This window comes from Hypanus sabinus, chromosome 3 (genome assembly GCF_030144855.1).
Source record: "Hypanus sabinus isolate sHypSab1 chromosome 3, sHypSab1.hap1, whole genome shotgun sequence".
Lineage (NCBI taxonomy): Eukaryota > Metazoa > Chordata > Chondrichthyes > Myliobatiformes > Dasyatidae > Hypanus > Hypanus sabinus.
The window spans coordinates 35,647,705-35,670,810 of record NC_082708.1 but is presented as its reverse complement, the minus strand read 5'-3'; the positions used below and the strand labels follow the sequence as shown (position 1 = coordinate 35,670,810).

The 23,106-nt window shown below is 38.7% G+C and overlaps 1 protein-coding gene across 2 annotated transcripts in view; it reads left to right on the top strand.

Annotated features, from left to right (window-relative positions):
* Nucleotides 1-23,106, top strand: part of nbeaa (neurobeachin a) — a 790,167-nt gene that overhangs the window by 288,397 nt on the left and 478,664 nt on the right. For both annotated transcript variants that reach the window (XM_059964072.1, XM_059964073.1), the window contains exons 23-24: nt 7,128-7,345; nt 13,243-13,396. In XM_059964072.1, the coding sequence (XP_059820055.1) occupies nt 7,128-7,345; nt 13,243-13,396 (372 nt within the window). The remainder of the gene's footprint in view (nt 1-7,127; nt 7,346-13,242; nt 13,397-23,106) is intronic.

Here is a 23,106-nt window from a genome sequence, read left to right as displayed (position 1 = left end):
TGGCTAAACACAGCTCCAATGCCATCTTCAAGTTTGCTGATGACACCACTGTTGTAGATCAAATCAAGGGTGGTGTCAAATCAACTTAAGGGAGGCAGATTGAAAATCTGGCTGGTGGTACCACAACAACTCACTTAATGTCAGCAAGTCCAAGGAGCTGATTATTGACTTCAGGAGGAAGAAGTCAGAGGTCCATGAGCCAGTCCTGATCAGGGGATCAGAGGTGGAGAGGGTCAGCTACTTTAAGTTCCTCAGTGGTTTTATTTTGAAGTACCTGTCCTGGGCCCAGCACATAAGTGCATTTAGGAGGAAAGCATCGTAGCGCCCCTAGAAAATGATATCTAAAAAATTGAGAAGCTTCTGTTGGTGTGTTATGGAGAGTATATTGACTGGCTGCATCACAGCCAGGTATGGAAGCACTAATGCCCTAGAACAGAAAATCCTACAGAGTAGTGGAGATGGCCCAGTACAAAGCCACCTTAAACACGTCTGCATAAAGCTTTGTTGCAGGAAAGTAGCATCCATCATCAGGGACCCCCCACCACCCAGATGATGCTCTTTTCTCGCTGCTGTCATCATGAAGAAGGTAAAAGAGCCTTAGGACCCACACTACCAGGTTCAGGAACAGTTATTACCCCTCTACCTTCAGTTCTTGAACCAAAGGGGATAACTTCACTCAACTACATTTGCCCCATCATTGAAATGTGATCATACCAACTTATTATTATTATTATTTCTTTTGTATTTGCACAGTTTGTTGTCATTTGCACACTGGTTGAATGGCAAAGTTGGTACGGTCTTACACTGATTCTATCATGGTTATTATTCTATTATGGATTTATTGAGTATGCCTGCAAGAAAATGAATTTCAAGGTTGTATATGGTGACATATATGTACATTGATAATAAATTTACTTTGAACTTCGAGTTTTATTGACCTGCATTAGCAGTACCTTGATATGAAACATACATCAGAGGTTCGGATCCCTCCATTTATCATGCGGTTCCCTACATTAAACTCCATAACGTTGAAAGCTCTATATTCTTCTGGTTCTAGTTTTTTGCACATCCCCAGCTTTTATCTACTTTTATGACTTGTATTGAGATCTAAAATCTAGACTTTTCTACTTGAAACACTGTTCCTCTCTACCTCTGATTTCTCCTTTATATGTTTGTACATGTTGCTTAAAATGTAGCTTTTTAATCATCTAATCAGTCATATCTCCTTAGATGAGTTAGTGTCATTCTGTTCATTGGTGAATTAGTTTGAGGCACTTTATCATAATGGTGCCAAATAAATGCACATAGTTATAAATGTAACACCTTACTTAAAAATTTTACTGCTATGCTGTAGGTATTTCATTTTAGAAATTCTGTAAAAACAGTCTTCTGTTTTCAGCCTGTTTGGGTTTGAGCTGAGATAAGGGGCTTGTTCAAATTTGGAATGTGGTGTCAGCTAATCGGGATGGTGGAATTGGGAGAAGGTTCCAGAGAATGCTGATGGAGAGTTTTTTTGTGAGGGACACTGGTGTGGGTCAAAGCCTTTCTTGGGAGCTGGGAGAAGACAGGTGGGAAGATGGCTGAGGATGTCGTCCCTGTTGCACAAGGTTCTTTGTGCAGATGAATAGCTTCAAGAAAGATGGACCAATATATCTGTGGGAGATCCCATTTGTTTGTCATGGATTTCAAGTTCCATTTGGAAGGTGCATTGTGTACATAGAAAGAATGGCTTCTGGAAGGTTTGAGCTCAACTGTGCACATGTGACTGTTTAAGTATAAGGGGCCCTTTTTCTTTTTTTTTCATTCCTTTAATAACTGGTTGCTTAAGTTAACATTCTTAAATATACTTCTTTAGAATTGTATGCAGTGTACAATCTATTATTTATTGCTGACAGACAATAGCTGGGGGCAATAAATCACACAGCATTCACACAAACTGGGATTTGGAACGGTGAAACATCCTAACCTCATGGATTTGATGGGAGCAATCGCATACACTAGACGTAAGAAGCCTGAGAGAGGTGGGTTTCTCGCTGCAGAGTCCAGTAGCTGTTGGCAAGGGGCTAATGAGCTGCATTTGCAGAGATGCCCAGTAAAAAGGGGTTTCATAAAGATTATTTATCCTTCATGCAAGTTCTGAACATTTCCATGGGCGAGGTGTCATAGTCTAGAATATAGTCAATGCTCTGCCTTAATTTAAGAAGGGCTGCAGGGACAACCCAGGAAACTACAGAGATAAGTGCCAAATCCCTTCTTTGTTAAACATATTAATGATTTGGCTGAGATTGCAGGTGATATGATATGCAAGTTTGCAGATGACACCAAAATCGGCGGTGTTACGGATAGTGGGGAAGAAAGTAGGCAAAGGAATGGCAGGTAAAATTTAACTGAGATAAGTGCGAAGTGATGCATTCTGCGAAGTTAAATCAGGCCAGGACATACACAGTGAATGGCAGCATGCTGTGGAGTTTTGTTGAACAAAGAAACTGAGGAGTACAAATACATAGTTTCCTAAAAATGAAAAGACGGGTACATAGGGTGGTTTAAAAAATAACACATGAATGTCCCAGGATGAGCTGTTCCTTTCTAGTATCCCAGAATGAGGCTATACTTCTTGGAACATCAGAGATATCCTCCTTTTTGCCTTTGCTCCACCATGAATGCTGCCCTCACCTGTATCTTCTCCATTTCATGGACATCAGTCATCATCCCGTCTTCCCACTACCTTAACAGGGCTAGAGTTTCTCTTGTCCTTACTGTCCACCCCATGAACCTCTGCATCCAGCACAACATTCTTCACAGCTTCCATCATCTTCAGCAGGATCCTACTTCCAAACACATCTTCACCTCCACCTCCGTCTCCCCCTCACTCAACACTTTCCAAAGGGATTGTTCTCTATGTGAATCCGTTGTCTGTTTATCTTTCTCCACCTATCGCCCTCCCTTGAAGAGAAAGAAATGTCACATTACCTTCTCGCAGCCTATTCTGGCTTCTCTCTTACCTCTTTTCACCTGCCTATCACCTCCCCATAGGGGCCCTCCTCCTTTACTTTTTCCCATGTTGCACTCTCCTCTCTTAACAGATTCCTCCTTCTTCAGCCCTTTACCTTTTCTACCTATTGGCTCCCTGCTTCTCAGTTAATTACCCCTCCCACACCCCACCCGGCTTCACCTATCACCTTCTAACTTGTACTCGTTCCACTCCCTCTACCTTCTTACCCTGGCCTCCTTCCCCTTCCTTCCCAGCCTTGATGAAAGGTCTTGGCCAAAAACTTATACTGTTTATTCCTTTGCATAGATACCGCCTGTCGTGCTGGGTCCCTCCAGCATTTTGCGTATATTATTCTGAACTTCCAACATCTGCAGAATCTTTTGTGTACATGATGTTGTTGCTGTGGTCTGGCATTGAGTACAGAGGTTGCCATGTTAGAATTGTACCAGACACTGAAGACTACTCTTTGAGTATTGTGTGCGGTTCTGATTACCAGTTGTAAGAAGGATATGGTTAAGCTAGAGCGGGTGCAGAAGAGATTCTCAGAGATGTTCGCTGAACTTGAGGGCTTGACTTATGAGGGCAGATTTCTGGGTCTGTTTTCATTGGAGCAAAAAAGGCTGAAAAGTGGTCTTTTAGAGGTTAATGCAATTATGTGGGCCATATACAGTCCCTATAACAAGTATTCAACCCCCTCTGCAGATGTTTTCATGTTGTATTGTTTTACAACATTGAATCAAAGTTGATTTAATTTGGCCTTCTTGACTCTGATCAACAGAAAATGACTCTTTTGTGTCAGAATGAAAACAGATCTCTACAAAATGATCAATGTTAATTACAAATATGAAACACAAAATAATTGATTGCATAAGTATTCACCTCCTCTTTAACATTACACACCAAGTCATCACTGGTGCCGCCAATTGGTTTCAGAAGTCACATAATTGGTTAAATGGAGATCTGTTTTTGGAGACCTGTGTGTAGTCAAGGTGTTTCAATTGACCGTAGTACAAATACACGAGTATCTGGAAGGTCCATCTGCTGGTGAGAAAGTATCCTGACAAAAACTACAACATGAAGAGAAAAGAACACTCCAAGCAACTCTGCAAAAAAGGTTATTGGAAAACAGAAGTCAGGAGATGGATACAAGAAAATTTACAAATCACTGAATATCCTTTGGAGTACAGTTAAGTCAGTCATCAAGAAGTGGAAAAATATGGCACAGATGTAAAACTGCCTAAAGCAAGCTGTCCTCAAAAACTGAAGGACTGTGCAAGAAGGGGACTAGTGAGAGAGGCCACCAAGAGACCTATGACAACTCTGGAGGGAGTTACAAGCTTCAGTGGCTGAGATGGGAGAGACTGCTCATACAACTGTTCCCCAGGTGCTTTACCAGTAACTGTTGAAAAAAAATTCACATGAAATCTCAGCTAAGGTTTGCTGGAAGAAATGTGGAAGACTCTGAAGTCAGCTGGAAGAAGGTTCTATGGTCTGATGAAACCAAAATAAGAGTTTTTTGGTCATCAGACTAAACACTATGTTTGGGGTAAGCCAAACATCGCACATAATTCCTACTGTGAACCATTGATGGCTGCATCTTACTGTAAGGATGTTTCATTGCAGCAGGCTCTGGAAGGCTTGTGAAGGTAGAAAGTAAAATGAATGTAGCAAAATACAGGGAAATCCTGGAGTAAAACTGATGCAGTCTGCAAGAGAACTACGACTTAGGAGAAGGTTTGTTTTCCACCAAGACAATGACCCCAAGCATAAAGCCAAAGCTACACAGGAATGGCTTTGAAACAACAAAGTTAATGTCCTGGAGTGGCCAAGTCAAAGTTCAGACCTCAATCTAATTGAGAATTTGTGTTTAGACTTGAAAAGGGCTGTTCACTCATCCCTGCTATCTGATGGAGCTTGAACAGTTTTGTAAAGAAGAATGGGGAAAAAATTGCAGTGTCCAGATGTGTAAAGCTGATAGCGACCTTTCCATTTAGACTCAAGGCTGTAATTGCTACCAAAGCTGCATCTACTAAATACTGACATGAAGGGTTGAATACATATGCAATCAATTATTTTGTTTTATATTTGTAATTAGTTTAGATCACTTTGTAGAGATCTGTTTTCATTTTGACGCAAAAGAGTCTTTTTCTGTTGATCAGTGTCAAAAAGCCAAATTAAATCTGCTGTGATTCAATGTTGTAGAACAATAAAACATGAAAACTTCCCGGGGGTTGGGGGTGGGTGCCGGAGAGTAAATAGTTTTTATAGGTGCTGTATAAAGTAGATTGTCACAGGGAAGGGGAGACTAATACTAGAGGGCACAGGATTAACTTGAAAAGGGAAAGATTTAAAACAGATCTGAGGGGCAATTTTTCAAACAGAGGGTGCTGGATATATAGAGTGGTTCATGCAGGTACAATTACAACATCTAAAAAACATTTGGACGTATAGAAGTTTAGAGGGATATCACCAAACACAGTCAAATGGGATTAGTTTAGATAGGCATCTTGGTTGGTGTGGATCTGTTGGACTGAAGAGCCTGTCTATGCTATAATAATCGACGTGTGACAAACTGGAAAACGTAACAGCTAAATTTCTTTGTCTCATTGTGCTTGTAATCACATTGGGTAAAGTTGTTGTATTATAATATTGTTTTATATAACCTCTACCTTAACAGAACATTTGCTTATTAATCCCAGTTCTGTGAGGAAATTACTGTTTGTCAGCATTAATCCATATTAGTAATATTAAATTCCTTGTTTCCATGCATGCAAACACAGTTGTAAGTGATTCACTACTGATCAGCCAGCCACTGTCTGATGGAAGAGAGTGCTGAATCCACCTGAAGGTCCTGTTGCAAGTGGGCAGGGGCACTTCCCATATATTTAAATGGAGAGGAATTCTGCAAGGGATTTCAGAGTATTCGTTAATCTAGATTTTTCTTCAGAATTTCTGAACATCTTAGGGTGCATGGGTTTCAGTATGATTTTAAAATGTCATTAAATACACATGTTATAGATGTCATTGCAAATGCTTATGTGTTTGAAACCAACTCATCAGTTTAGCTTGGTTTGTTTTGTGCCTGTGGAATTAGAATTGTAGGAAGTTTATGTCAATAAGTGTGAGCATATTTAATGTGTAAATTGTACAATATATGAGGTGTACATGTAACATTGATTAACTGGACAATGCATGTTATAATCATTTCATTCAGTTATCTAGCAAAGATTAGACATAAACTATCTAATAATTTCTTCCACAGTGCTTTGCATATGTCTTATATCTATTTTTGCTGAAATTCTTTTAACTAGACCTGCATCAAGATGTGAAAAATTGACTACTTCTTTGCCTCCACAGTAGCAGCTTGACCTACTGATTTTTTTCTCAAATAATTTATTATTGTCTTCCAAAATAATAATAATTGATCATTAAATAACACATTAATTGTGGGAGTTAATTATGATTCGTTAAAAGTTTCATTAAAATATATTTATAAATAGATGATTTCTTGTTGTTCTTTTCTTATCTGGAACTGGGAATTTACGAGCATGAGATGAATAGGATTGTAATAATATTGAGTTTCCTATTCTGGAATGCTAAACTAAATCAGGATCATAAGTCTTATCTATTGTAAATTACCTTCCAACACTGTCACTGTAGGAAAGTTAAGCAGTATTAACGAATAATTTAAATAGTAGTTTACTTGACTACTTAGTTTTTTTTCTGAAGGGTTCAGTTCAGGTGATGGGTCCACTTCTTGACAAAACAGATTAAGACACAAATGCATTTCTTACAAACTAAAAGCTTAACACTAAATTGCTAATGAATAAATTGTCCATTGCAGAAAGAGATCCTTTCTGGTCTGAGAATAAGGTGTAAGGTTTTGGGTTTCTATATGTACTGATTATGGCTTTCAATTTTTCTTGTTTTCATGAAAACTTTTATGCTAATAAAGTATGAGCTGTTATTGCTCCTGCTCACTTTACTTTTTTTTCACAACTACATGTATATACAAAATAAAAAATTACAACAGCTATGAGTCTCTGTGTTCTGAAACTAATTGTCTATGGAGATGGATAGTAAATATAGAGCTCTGATAACGTTTATAAAGCAATTATACTTGTTTCATTTAAAGGCTGTTCAAGGACGAGGAAGTGGATCCCAAGAAAGAGATCTGCGTGTTGATCTGGGTTTTCGAGGAATGCCAATGACTGAGGAACAGCGCCGGCAGTTTAGTCCAGGGCCACGCACCACTATGTTTCGCATCCCTGAATTTAAATGGTCTACGATGCATCAACGCCTATTGACAGATCTGCTCTTTGCATTGGAAACGGATGTACACGTTTGGCGGAGGTGATAAAACAGTTTTTTTGTGTGTATAGAGCGATAAATGTAACAACAGAAATGAATGAAAAATTACTGTATTTCCTTTTGCCATTCTTAATGTGCTGCAAAACAACACAATTTTTGAAGTATACTGTCGTCTAAGTAATATGCAGATAATTTGATCACAATAAAAGCACACTGACTGTGTGTCTAATAAGTGTTGTGATGTTGGTTTCCATTAGAAGAATTTGTAGATTTTCAAGAATGATACCTTAGAATTTGCATTTATCAGTTGAAGTGTGGTACACCTAGCAGTAAATCAATGTCATAACCCATACTATAATAGAAAGCAATTATAAGAAAATTATATATTTCAGAACATCCAGCTTGTCTGGTGCTCTATCCATCACCTAAACCATTCGTTCCCTTCAATGCCAGAGCACCTGCAAAGATCAACTACATATATGGACAAAGAAATAGCAGGTGGAGTTTAAACCAGCTAGGTCTGAGGTGTTGTACTTTGGGAGATCAAATGGAAAAGGACAATATAATGTTTATGGCCTTTAGAGTGTTGATGTACAGAATGAACTTGGGGTCCAAGATCATAACACGCTGAAAGTGACTACATAAGTTGATAAAATGGTAAAGAAGTTGTATGGGATGCTTGCCTTTATTAGTTAGGGTATTGACTTCAAGTATCAGTAAGGTATTCAGATTCAGTACTGAAGATCTATGCTGATCAACTTGCTGGAGTGCTAACTGATATATTTAATGTCTCGCTTCGGCATTCTGAAGTAACCATGTGCTTCAAGCAGTCTTTAATTATACTAGTGCCCAAGAAGAATGTGGTAAACTGTCTTTTTGACTATTGTCCAGTGGCACTTACATCAGGAGGTATTAAACTTTATGTCATCACAAAGTACACTGCAGATGCTGTGGTCAGATCAACACGTACAAACAAGCTGGATGAACTCAGCAGGTCGGGCAGCATCTGTTGAAATGAGCAGTCAACGTTTCGGGCTGAGACCCTTCGTCAGAACTAATATCAGTCCTTCAGTCCTGACGAAGGGTCTTGGACCAAAACGTTGACTGCTTATTTCCATGGATGCTGCCCGACCTGCTGAGTTCCTCCAGCATGTTTGTACATGTAAACTTTATGTCATGAATCCCCTACCGTTAACTGATGAGTCTGGACCCCAACTTTGGAACCCCTGACTAGATGAAATATATCAGCTCTTCCTTGAGGAGCAACTTGGATCTGTTCCAGTTTGATACTGTTACAAAAGATCAACAGCAGATTCCATTTCATTGATGCTTCACTCAACCATGGAACATCTGGACAGTGAAGATGCATACATCAGGATGTTCTTCATTGATTACAACTGCACTCAGTATTATCATCCCCTCAAAACTAGTCTGTAAATTCCAAGACATAGGCTTCAATACCTCCTTGTACAACTGGATCTTCAATTTCCTTACTCACAGACCCCAGTCAGTTTGGATTGGCAACAACATCTTCTCCACAATCACCATCGGCACAGATGCACAATGAGGCTGTGTGCTTAACTCCCTGCACTATTAGCTTTATACTTATGATTGTGGAACTAAGCACAACTCAATGCCGTATTTACAATGTGCAGTGTCGCAGGAAAATGGCATCCATCATCAAGAATTCCCACCATCGAAACCATTCTGTCTTCTTGCTGCTGCTATCAGGAAGGAGATATTGGAGTCTCAGGACCCATACCACCAGGGTCAGGAAGAGTTATTATTCCTCACCATCAGGCTCTTGAACCAGGACTCTTCATCTCATGTTCTCGATATTTATTGCTTGTTTATTTATTATTATCATGTTTCTTTGGTATTCACACATTGGTTGTTTGTCCATCTTGTGTGCCAGTTTTCATTGATTCTGTGGTGTTTCTATGTATTTACTGTGAATGCCTCCAAGAAAATAAATTTCTAAGTTATATAAGGTGACAAATACAGTACTATGCAAATGTCTTATGCACATATATATAGCTAGGGTGCCTAAGACTTCTGCACAATATTATATTTATCAACATGGAGCGGAAAGCAAGTTTGTAAATCTGGTGGGAGCAAAGATGTTGGGAATGGCAGGGTTGGAGTACTGTGGGAGTGCTGTGAGACAGGTGGCGGAGAAGGAGTGCCTGGGCCAGGGGGTGGCATGGGCGCAGACACACCCAGCCCTGAGACACCAAGCAATGTTATTTGATTCCAAACAATTAGTTTATTGATCATCACAGAATGTCTCTCTGGTGTTTCCTACTCCCTTCCTCTTTTCCCAGTCATGATTCCCCACTCACTGTCCTCTTCCCTTTGTTGGTTCACAATAGAGACCTATTATCAGAATCAGGTTTTTACATCACTCACATATGTTGTGAAATTTGTTTTTTTTTGTAGCTGCAGCTGCAGTAGTGCAATGCAGTACATAAAACTACTGCAGTACTGTGCAAAAGTCTTGGACAGCGTGGGTATATATATGTGCCTAAGACTTTTACACAGTAATGTGTGTACCTTGGTAATTAATTTACTTTGAACTTTGAGATTCATTTATTTATCACATGTACACTGAAACATACAATGAAATACATTGCTTGCATTAACAACCAATGCAACTCTGGAATATGCAGGGAGGCAGCCCACAAGTGTGGCCACACACTCCAGTGCCAACAGTATTCCCACAATGTTCAGTAGAATGACACAAGCATCTTTATAAAATTCTGGGTAATTACTTTTGGAGTATTGCATTTAGTTCATGTTGCCCCATTATTGGCAGGATGTTGAGGCTTTGAAGAAGATGCAGAAGACATTAATCAGGGTGCTGCTTGGATTAGAGGGCACATACAGTAAGGGGAGGTTGGACAAACTTGGGGAGAGTGTTTCTCTGGAGTGGCAGAGGCGAGGAGAGACACCTGATAGAAATGTTGAAGTTTATGGGGCGCATAGATTGAGTAGACAGCCAGTTTATTTTTCCCAAGGTCAAAACCTCTAATACTACAGGGCATGTATTTCAGGTGAGAGGAAATGTGCAAGGCAAGTTTTTTTTATATGCAGAATGGTGAGTGCTTGGAATACACTGCCAGGGGTGGTAGTGGAGGTAAATAAGTGGAGATATTTAAGAGGCTCTTAGATTGCCACTTTAATATGTAAAAAAAGAGGAGGGAAATGGTCTTGAGTAGGCAGAAGGGACTAATTTAGTGGCTTCTAATTATTAGAAATTATTTTGGTACAACCTTCTGAGCTGAAGGGCCTGTTCCTGTGCTGTACTCTTTTATGTTTTAGTAAATTATTTAGGCTCCTTCATACCACATACATGTTCACGTTGCGCATCTTTCTGACTTGGAAATATATTGTCTTTCCTTCAGTTTTGTTTGATCTTCATCCTGATATTGCTTCCTTGACATCACTATAAGAGACTATCACCAGAAGGACCACCGCTCACAGTTCAAGAATGTCGTCCATCACCAGCTTTGCTAGAGCAATTAATAATGGACTCTCATCAGTCGCCTTGAGAGCAGTGCCCTGAGTCCAAAACAATAATGAATAATAATACTAACTATCCAATTGCCTTGCCTTTTGGAATTTACTTTTTTGTTTATGGGATGAGGACTTAGCAAGCGTGGCTAGCATTTGTTACTCCTAACATGAATAGTTTGCCATGTTGGGCATTTCAAAGTATTTTTAAGAGTCATACATGTTAATGGGTCTGGAGGCTATGTGGCAATTCCCTCAAATGTCATTAAAACTAATGGACTTTGATATCATGCAGTATTTTAATGATCACGTACAATATTTTGATTTTTATATCAAAACTATGGATAGTTAAATTGTTGTGATGGGATTTGAACTTGCTTATAGGGACATCATCAAGGCCTTTGTATACCATTGCCTTGTATCTAATACCTTGCTGCTTTTTACCTGAAAACCGCGGGATTCCAGAAATATGGATCTTTTATTTCGTTCAGGGATGTGACTAGGAGAAGGTATTTTTTGAGCATGTACCATTCACATCATTTCCTAAGTAGAACATAGAATAGTACAGCACATTACAGGCACTTCGGCCCACAATGTTGTGCCGACCCTCAAACCCTGCCTCCCATATAACCCCCCACCTTGAATTCCTCCATATACCTGTCTGTATTCTCTTCAATTTCACTAGTGTATCTGCCTCCATCACTGACTCAGGTAGTGCATTCCATGCACCAACCACTCTCTGAGTGAAAAACCTTCTTCTAATATCCCCCTTGAACTTCCCTCCCCTTACCTTAAAGCCATGTCCTCTTGTACTGAGCAGTGGTGCCCTGGGGAAGAGGCGCTGGCTGTCCACTCTGTCTATTCCTCTTAATATTTTGTACACCTCTATCATGTCTCCTCTCATCCTCCTTCTCTCCAAAGAGTAAAGCCCTAGCTTCCTTAATCTCTGATCATAATCTGTACTCTCTAAACCAGACAGCATCCTGGTAAATCTCCTCTTTACTGTTTCCAATGCTTCCACATCCTTCCTAAACTGAGGCGACCAAAACTGGACACAGTACTCCAAGTGTGGCCTAACTAGAGTTTTATAGAGCTGCATCATTACATCACGTCTCTTAAACTCTATCCTTCAACTTATGAAAGCTAACACCCCATAAGCTTTCTTAACTACCCTGTCTACCTGTGAGGCAACTTTCAGGGATCTGTGGACATGTATCCCCAGATCTCTCTGCTCCTTCACACTACCAAGTATCCTGCCATTTACTTCCTACTCTGCCTTTAGTGTATTTAGTGTGGATTAGTCTTTTGAACTGGAAGTCATCGCAAACTATGCTTAAGCTGTTCTTATTATCCAGGTTAAGCAAGGTCAGGAATTGTATTATATTGCTTGCTCAATTCAGATCAAATTATAGAAGTTGTGTAAATATTGTGCACTTTTATGTTTTATTTACTTGCATTCAGTACTTTGTTGCATTGATTGACATATATATGATGGGTATTCACGTTTAAAAAAAGTCTAAAGAAGACTAGTGCAGCTATTTTCTGAAGTTAGCTGATAATCCTATCTTGGAAAGTGAAATATTTTCTTGGGCTTCTGTGTGTGTTGGTGTAGAAATTCTCCAAAAGATTTCTGTTTAGTTCTATTTCCTGATGTGAAATATAAAATTATTCATATTTAGCTGAAACTTAGCATATTTGGTTCTGTTTAGCATCTGTCAAGAATTACGGAATCACGATGCATGCTCACAGTTATTGCTGGAGCTCTCTGTGAAGTTAGTACACATCACTAGTTATTTTCCTACTGTGTGTACATCAGAAATACTACCAATTGAAATATCATCCATAGCTGAAAAATCTGAAAGTTAAAGAGTGTTTTGGAGGAAGGTGGGGCATCATGATTAGGTGATCCACACCTGCAGGTTGATAAACACTCTACACTTGACAATTACTTTCTATAATTAACCTCTATTCTACAAATTTCTCAACCTGCTTATATAAACACATTTATAAAATTCATTAACTTCAGCAAGCTCCTTTTTTTCTTTTATGTTTGTTTTTGTTTGTTTGCATTTTTAATACTTTAAAAGCTAGACAGATCTATTGCTGTCATTAAACATAATAGAAAGTAATCATAACGGTAGTAAAGTTAACTTAAGAAGGATACTGACAAAGATGGGACAGAACAAGTACCGGTAGATGAACTCTTATCGATAGCTTCCAGATCCTTTTTTAAACTTTACAAAACTGCATTTCGGACCATTGGCTAAAATACAGCTATCTGAATTCATACAAGATTGTCAACAATAAATTTCCTTTATTGATTTCAGTTACTTGTTAAATCTAATCAATGTCAGTGTTTTTATGTGATTTTGCAACTTCATTTGAACAACAGGGAAGTAGTAACTTAATAATTTATGTTGTTACAGTCATACTTCAAAGTCGGTGATGGATTTTGTGAATAGCAATGAGAATATTATTTTTGTGCACAATACAATTCACCTCATTTCCCAGATGGTGGACAACATCATCATTGCTTGTGGTGGAATTTTGCCTTTGTTATCAGCAGCCACATCCCCCACGGTAAGTACTAAGTATAATGTTGTCAGTGTCGTTTACCAGAAAATAAATCAGTTATCTTTTTGAAATAATGCAACTTGGTGAAATATGTCACCATATTGTATTGTAATACAATAGTTTATGTTATTAAACTAAGGTGATTAAAATCAAATACTTGTCATATTTTAAGCATTAGGCTGACCTATAATTTAATCATGGTGTTTTAGGGTTTAATGTGCAGAAATATACATATGATAAGAACATGCAGATAAAGTCAGTCTCTCTCTCTCCCCTCCCCTCTCTCCCCCCTCTCTCTCCCCTCCCCCCCTCCTCTCTCTCTCTCTCTCTCTCTCTCTCTCTCTCTCGCTCTCTCGCTCTCTCGCGCTCTCTCTCTCTCTCTCTCTCTCTCTCTCTCTCTCTCTCTCTCTCTCTCTCTCTCTCTCTCTCTCTCTCTCTCTCTCTCTCTCTCTCTCTCTCTCTCGCTCTCTCTCTCGCTCTCTCTCTCGCTCTCTCTCTCGCTCTCTCTCTCGCTCTCTCTCTCTCTCTCTCTCTCTCTCTCTCATCCAGTCCAGTCCAGGTTATCATTCCAGCATTAATATAAAATGAGCAGACTTAAATTGGAGCTATCCAAATTCATAATTCAGCCTCAGGTTTTTAAACTAAAACCTAAAAAACAAAGGGATATTTTTCAGTTTTTGGCGGCATGGCAGAAATGTTTGAGTTTAGATCATGGCCACAAATGAGAAGTGGCACCCATTTAATTCTGAAGAGATTTAATTTTTAAAATTATTAATTTTAAGAGATAAAAGTTTAGAAAATATGCAGTATACCTTACACTGGTCAAGTTTTGTATTAAGAACAAAGACGCCAGGGAATGATAAGAGTAACTTTTGGCAATGCAGAAGAAAAAGGATTGTGGGTGAAATGAACCCTCATGCTTCCTCTCCTTTTTAGACATTAAATGTTTGAATTGGTTTTGCTGCCATGTTGGATTTGGTTGAATAGAGTGAAAGGTTTATGAAAGAAAGAAGGGTTATTCTTTTTTAGGAAAGAGCTATGGGAATAGATTTCTGAGGCAGAGAGGTTTCTATAATTAGTTCGTAACATCTCAAGAGGAGTTGACTTACTGATGTAGAAATCTGGCTAGGATATTGTGGGACCAAATAAGGGTAGATGATAGTTTTGCCACTATATATCATCTTCCAGTCCAGAAAGTTCAATTTTCACCACTACACTATGCTTCTGCCATTGATAGAATGAGTAATATCTTTATTTGTCACATGTACAGTACATTGAAATGTACAGTGACCAATGACTAACGCAGTCTGAGTATATGCTGGGGTCATTAGTATCACCATACTTCTGGGATCAGCATAGCATGACCAAAACTTATGAACTCTTAACACACATATCCTTGTAAAGTGGGAAGAAACAGGAACACCCAGAGGAAACCTTCATGGGGTGAGCATGCAGACTCTTTACAGACAGTAATGAGAATTGAACCCCAATCTTACAACTGGCACTGCAAAGTGTTAGGCTAATTGCTATGCTACCATGCTGCCCATCTTCCTGCCCATTTTCCTATTTGTGCTGCTACTACTTTTCAAATATCTTACTACTGTTCCAATAGGATGATTTTGCTGAACAACCATTTGTGTGGGACTTTATTAAAAGCCTCTGAATATCAATGAAAACCATGTCAATAATATTCCCTTCATCAGTTTTTTCATTTATTCTATCAACAAATTACATCAGTTCAGTCAAATATGATTTCATTAAGAAATCTATTCTAGCTGCTTTTCATCAGATCAAACTTCAAAAAGCCTATTAATCTTATTTTGCTGACTACTATTTATAAAAGCTTCTTGTATAATAAATGCCAGCCTGAGACTTGTTTTATGCAGAAATGCAGAACTTGGTATTTTCTGGCTCTTGTAGGTAGGAGTATAGAAGATTATGGCCAACCCTTATACCAGGGGTGGCCAAACTTACTTATGTAAGAGCCACATACGATTAACTACAGATGTTTGAGAGCCGCAAGACATGAACAAAATTTACACACCAAATTTTATTGTTACATACACATTTTGTTACAAACATTTTATATAAATGTTAAGAAATACATGTATGCAATAATATTTATTCATCCATGTAGTTTTTTTAAACTGTTAATTTGTATTAGTTTCAGTAATCATAATGTACATAGATTTTTATGACATGAACAGACAATGCTACAATTATCAGGCTATTAAAGTTGCTATTTACTGCCAGTAGAGATTTTATGGATCTCCATCTTGGCTGTGAGTTGTTGAAAATCTGGCTGATATATTGTTAAGGCTGTACGAATTATCTCCATCAGATGTTGATTTGTAAGGATTGTACAATGCTTTGACTTGACAAACTTCAGTACAGAGTACAGTCATGCACAGCAGTATGTTGTGCTGAAAATTGAGATGAGTCGCACACTAGTTTTCTTCAGTTCAGGATATTTTGTTTCTGAAACTTGTTTCCAGAACTCAATTGTAGACTGGGATTTGCGAATCATCTTTAGACCAGGTCCTTCTGTAATTCCATTAGTTCCATTTCCACAGCAGATGATTCTGTAACCAGAGTTTTAAGAATTGGACAACCATCATTGACCACATCAACCATGAATGGATTTACAAGAAAGGCAAAGCAGGGCTTCACCTTCTGTAAGTCATCAAACCTGGTTAGGAAATTATCAAGCAGTCCTTGTAACTTATCTTTGTATTCTTCCAGTTTGTGGTCTTTTATTTCAATATCATGTTTGCTGTTGTGTGCTGGGGCAGTAGGCTGAGGGTAGCAGACACCAACAGAATCAGCAAACTCATTCATAAGGCCAGTGACGTTGTGGGGGTGGAACTGGACTCTCTGATGACGGTGTCTGAAAAGACGATGCTGTCCAAATTGCATGCCATCTTGGACAACGACTCCCATCCACTCCATAATGTACTGGTTAGGCACAGGAGTACATTCAGCTAGAGACTCATTCCACCAAGATGTAACACTGAACGTCATAGGAAGTCATTCCTACCTGTGGCCATCAAACTTCACAACTCCTCCCTTGGAGTGTCAGAAACCCTGAACCAATAGGCTGGTCCTGGACTTATTTTTCCACTTGGCATGATTAACTTATTATTATTTAATTATTTATGGTTTTATATTGCTATATTTCTTCACTATTCTTAATGGTGCGGCTGTAACGAAACCCAGTTTCCCTCGGGATCAATAAAAGTTGTCTGTCTGTCTGTCAATATCAGGGAATGCATTTGCTTTCCTACTGAGATTGGGAAACTGATTGAAGTTTCTTGATAATATGTCTCTTTGAAAAATTCTTATTTTATTTTGAAAGTGGAAAATGGTCAGAGTAAGATCAGAAACAATCTTACCTTTCCCCTGGAGTGCCAAGTTGAGAGTTTTTAGATGATTCATTATATCAGTGAGGAGCATCAGATCTTGCATCCATTCATCATTTTCCAGTTGAGGATAGGATCTTTATTTTAAGAAAAGTTATAATAGGCTCCAACAAATCCACAAACCTACTCAAGACATTGCTGGTTGACAGCCACCTCACAATGCAGTAGAAAGAGACATCATTGGGTTTATCTTCAAGCTCCAGTTCTTCAATAAAATTTTTGAACTGGTGGTGGGTCTTTCCATTTAAGTGTATGAAATTGACAATCTCAAGGACGGATTTCATAACATTTTCATACTTGAAGTATCTGGCTGCCAGGTGTTCACGATGAATAATGCAATGAACAGGGAGAAACTCTGGAAAGCTGGGATCACTTTTCTTAAGGGCAATTAATCCTGCATTTTTCCCCACCATTGCAGGTGCTCCGTCTGTTGTAACACTGACAAGTTTATTCAGTGGAACATCAGCATTTGTTAAGGCTCTGTCGAGCACATTTTTAATGTCAACACCACGAATTGTTTCTTTTAATGCCACCAAGTCCAATATCTCTTCTTTCACAGTTACATCAGAGGAAACATAACAAATAAATACCGCCAGTTGTGGGTTTTCTTCTATATCTGTAGATTCATCAAGAGCTAAGCTGAATGCAAGGGAATTCTTTACATCATTTTGCATTTTGCCTACAACATCAGCACTGATCTGGGAGATACGCATCTCTGTAGTGTGGCATGAAACTGGTGTTTGTCACTGAAGTTTTGTGCTATTTGGATCTAACATTGCAACAACTTCAGCTATATTCTTCTTAACAAATTCGCCATCAGAATATCGGTGTTTAGCACGAGCAATATTCCATGACATAACAAAACTAGCTTCAGTCGTTGTATCGGCTTCCTTACTGAACGTTGTCAACAGTGTCTACTGGCTATTTAGAGATGATTTTAACACAATTAATTTGTTTTTCCGTAATTGAGATTTACATGGATAATCAGCTGAAAAGTGTTTGTGATTTGTTTCATAGTGGCATTTCAAATTACTGGCTTTGTAATGACTGAGTGACACATTGCAGATAAGACATAAAGGTTTACCTGCTGTAACGGTGAATGCAAAATCTTCCTCCCACTGTGGCTTAAAATGTCTGTTTTCATCTTCATATTTTCGTTTCTTACAATTTGATGATGCCATCTTCCCTCACAAAATTTTCACAGACACCTGTAAACAAAACTTGTATCCACAATGTACCAGCTAGGTCTGCACAATTCAGTGTCCTGTGTTACACTGTGTTAATGTACGTGACATGAGTGAGGTCAGACCTAGACTCAATAACACGTGAGTAGATCTACGTTGGCGCTACTTTTGCCTTCATTACCCAACGACATAGAAATATGTCATGTATTTTGAAATTCACGCCTCTGTCTTCAAGCTGTCTTCAGCACCTGGTAGCGATTTTCAGCAACTCTTGAGTGATGGAGTTAAGTTTCAAGGGATTTCCCGCGGTTCTATTTTATCACCAAAATGCTTTCCCATTCATTTCTGTGCAACGGCAGCATGTAGTAAAAAGGAGGTCAACCAACATATTTCTATGAGCCGCACGTTGAATGCCAAAGAGCCGCGGTTTGGCCACCCCCTGCCTTACACAATCTCTGTTCACATCCTCAGGTACAACCCATCAGGACCCATGATAGCTAATTGCTCTGGTATCTCATCTTTATCAATATTCACACCATTCATAATCTCTGTTACATTGCCTTCTGCGATTTCACAATCTCTCTCTTAATAAAGAAAGATTCAAGTGTTCATTTGTAATTCCAGCTATGCTTTCTGCCACAATGTCTAAATAATCATCTTTGTCTCTAATTAGCCACTACCCAGTTACTGTTTACATACCTTTGGCAATATTTGGATTTTAATGTTAACTGTTTTTCATACACTCAAACTTTACTTTCTGTATCATTTCCTCTTAGTTTACTGTAGTCAGGCTGCCTTTTTTGGAGTTAGTCACCTGACATATGTCAAGCGTCTTTTTTATTAGAATGTGTTTTCCAACTCTTTTGTCATTTGAGGAGCTCTGACCCTTGGTTCACTTCATTGACAATTATGTAGTCCTTACTACAAATATAAGCTCTTTAAAAGTCACACATTGTTCCATTACCTATTTTACCAGTGGTATCTAATTGTTAAGTTCTGAAAGGTTTGAGCTGATGAAAACAGTGGAACAGATTTCTTAAAAGAAAATATCACAGTTGACTGAACTGATTAAATTTTTGATAAGAGAATTAAGAAGGCTGATGAATAGAACATTAAAGATATCATCATGGAGATTCACAAGGCTATTGATGAAGTTCCATACATATAGCTGTTCAACATAAATGAATCCAATTTAATTGAAAGATAGTATTAGCATGGACAGGAAATGGTTCAAAGATAGAAAGCAGAGTGTGGGGTAAAATGTTGACTGCAGAATGGTGGTGGTGTAACGAACATCTACAATCGGCCCTCCTTATCCGCGGATTCCACATGCGCGGATTCAACCAACCACAGATCGGGAAAACCCAGAAGTTCTGTCTCCAGCACTCGTTGTTTGAGCATGTACAGACTATTTTTTCTTGTCATTATTCCCTAAACAATAGAGTATAACAATTATTTACATAGAATTTACATTATATTAGGTACTATAAGTAATCTAGAGATGATTTAAAAGTACAGGCAGTCCCCAGGCTATGAATGAGTTCCATTCCTGAGTCTGTCTTTAAGTTGGATTTGAAGTTGGAACAGGTACATCTGGTATTATTTAGCATCAGTTAGTCAAACGTTTTTCTTAGTATATAGTATATATTTTACCTTTCTCTGCATATAAAACTTCAGAAACATATGTATTTCAATAATTAAACCACTGCGTTGCTTAGTAATAATTGTAGCTTTCATCAGGGTTTCATCAGCCTTTCACGTGCTCCATTAAAATTGTTCTGATTGTTGACCGGCTGTAGCCTAACACTTTTCCAATGATTGATGGTGTTTCACCTCTTTCTGTTCACTTTATTACTTCCACCTTATTTTCAATCGTGATTATTTTCGTGAGAAGAAACATTGTGGATTCAGAGCTGCGCCAGGTCCTAATGTCCACTGCACTGAGATCTGTTAAATAAAGTCCGGGGTTCTGCTGGGTCCTAAAGACCACTGCACTGGAACAGGTTAAATAAGGGACTTGAGCATCCGTGAATGTTGGTATCAGCGGCGGGGGTTCCTGGAACCAATTCCCCACGGATAAGGAGGGCCGATTGTACTTTAATATGAATATTTGGTTCCACTTTTTCCTGGCCTAATTATTTATTATCCCATTAAAGTTAGTCCTCCTCTAATTTAGAAATTAGTTAGATTTATGCATCCCATTTCTATTATTATCTAAACTTTCAGATCCAATGGTCACTGCAGGATTTTCACTGACTCTGTCCAGCTGATTCTCCCCACTCCCAGAAGCAGATCTATCAATGTCTCCCTACTCATTGGCTGAGTAATATACAGAAAAATGTAACTCTCTTGAACTCATTTCAGTAATGTATCAGAAATGATCAGAGATTTCACCCTTTGCTCTTCATCTTGGCATTATTTCTGTCAATATTAAGGTAATTGACATTTCTTGATGTTACCACACTATAATTCTTGCATATTTCTGTAATGTTGTTTCAAATTGCTTCTCTTATCGATGAACCCTTGAACCCCTTTAAGAAACATCTATTAACTTGTTAACCTGACTTTTATCTACCTTATAGTCATAGAGTAATTTCATGGCTGCACACTAATCATTTGTGTATCATGTGAATTTTTCTCTCTTTGGCAAGGAAGCAAGTGTGTAGATTGTCAAGATCTCACATATGAGCTTGCATTTAATCCAGTAAAACTGCTGCTCTTCCAGCTTCTTGTACGAGGTGCTCCCAGCAAAATGCCTATTTTATGAAGTCAGGACTGTTTTTACTGAGAGCATCTTCCCCTGCCATCATCAAAAATGGTGATGACAAAGAAAAATATATTTGACATCAAAATGCAAAAAAATAAACAGTAAAACAAAACTACTTAACTAACACTAGATTATATGTACTTACCCGAGTTTTGAGGTAAAATTGAACATGCATCAGTTTCGACTTCATGTAAATTGTGTTTCAGTGTACCTATTGGAAGCTCGGGGTAAGAAAGCCACACCTTAATTTTCAAAGTGATGAGGCATTTGTTAAAGGGTGATGTGCAGAATGAGGAGGGGTCACATTGACTAGGTTTATATTTACTACCATTTAGAAATATATAAGTCCATAAGACATGGGAGCAGAGTGAGGCCATTCAGTCCATCTAGTCTGCTCTGCCATTACATCATGGCTGCTCCTGAATCCCACTCAATCCCATACACCTGCCTTCTCACCATATCCTTTGATGCACCGACTGATCAGAAAAATCAACTTCTGCCTTTAAAATACTATTGGACTTGGCCTCCACTGTAGTATAGGCCAGAGCATTCCACAATTCACTACTCTTTGGCTAAAAAAAATTCTCCTTACCTCTGTTTTAAAAAGTCACTGCTCAATCTTGAGGCAATGCTCTCTAGTTCTGGATACTCCCACTGTAGGAAACATCCTCTCCACATCCACCCTATCTAGTCCTTTCAACATTCAGTAGATTTCAATGAGATCCCCCTGCATTCTTCAAAATTTCAGGAGTATAAGCCCACAGTTACGAAATGCTCCTCATATGTTAACCCCTTCATTCCCAAAATAATCCTTGTGAACGTCCTCTCGACTCTCCAATGACAACACATCCTTTCTGAGATATGGGGCCCAAAACGGTGGACAATACTCCAAATGTGGCCTGACTAGTATCTTATAAAGTCTCAGCAATATCTCCTTACTTTTATATTCTATTTCCCTTGAAGTAAATACCAACATTGCATTTGCCTTCTTTACCATAGACACAACCTGTAAATTAACCTTCTGGGAATCTTACATGAGGACTCCTAAGTCCCTCTGTACCTCTGATGTTCGAACCTTCTCCCAGTTTAGATAATAGTCTGCAGTACTGTTCTTTTACCAAAATGCATTATTGTACATTTCCCAACACTGTATTCCATTCTGCTAATCTTTTACCCATTCTTCCAATTTGTCTAAGCCCTGCTGCAATTGCCTTGCATCTTCAGCAGATTTTGCCACAAAGCCATCAATTCCATTATCCAGATCATTGACAAACAATGTGAAAAATAGTGCTCCCAATACTGACCCCTGAACAATGCCTCTAGTCCCTGGCAGCCAAACAGAAAAAAGCCCCCATCATTCCCACTTGCTGCCTTCTACCTGTCACCCATTCCACTACCAATGCCAATATCTCCTGTAAAGCCATAGGATTTTATCTTGTTAACCAGCCTCGTGTGCACGTTATCAAATGCATTTTGTAAATCTAAGTAAATGTCATCCATTGCCTCTCCTTTGCCCACCCTGCTTGTTACTTCCTTGAAGGACTCTAACAGATTTGTCAGGCAAGATTTCCCCTTATAGAATATATGCTGACTTTGTTTTGTCATTAGTCTCGAAGTGTCCTGAAACCTCATGCTCAATAATAAACTCCCAACACTCTCCCAACTACTGAGGTTCGGCTAACTGGCCTATAATTTTCTTTCCTTTGCCTTCCTCCCTTCTTAAAGAGTGGAGTGACATTTGCAATCATTCAGTCCTCTGGGACCATGCCAGAATCAAGTGATTCTTGAAAGATCATGACCAATGTATCAATTATCTCTTCAGCAACCTCTCTCAGCACTCTGGGATGTAGTCCATCTGGTCCAGGTGGCTTTTCCATCTTAAAACCTTTGGGTTTGCTTATCACTTTTTTCCTTTATCATAGCAATGGCATTTGTTTCTGCTCCCTTACACTCATGGATCTCTGGCACACTGCTAGTATCTTTCACAGTGATGACTGATGCAAAGTACCCATTAAATTCATTTGCAATTTTTTGTCCCCCATGACTAGCATCATCAGCATCTTTTTCCAGTGGTCCAATATCAACTCTGACCTCCCTTTTACCCTTTATATAACTGAAAAACTTTTGGTATCCTGCTTTATATTATCGACTAGTTTGCCCTCATATTTCTTCTTTTCCTTTCTTATAGCTTTTTTTAGCTGTGTTTTGTTGGATTTTAAAAGCTTCCCAATCATCCAACTTCCCACTCACTTTTGCTACTTTTTATGCCCTTTCCTTGGCTTTTATGCATTTCTTAACTTCCCTTGTCAGCCACAGTTGCCTACACCTGCCATTTGAGAACAACTA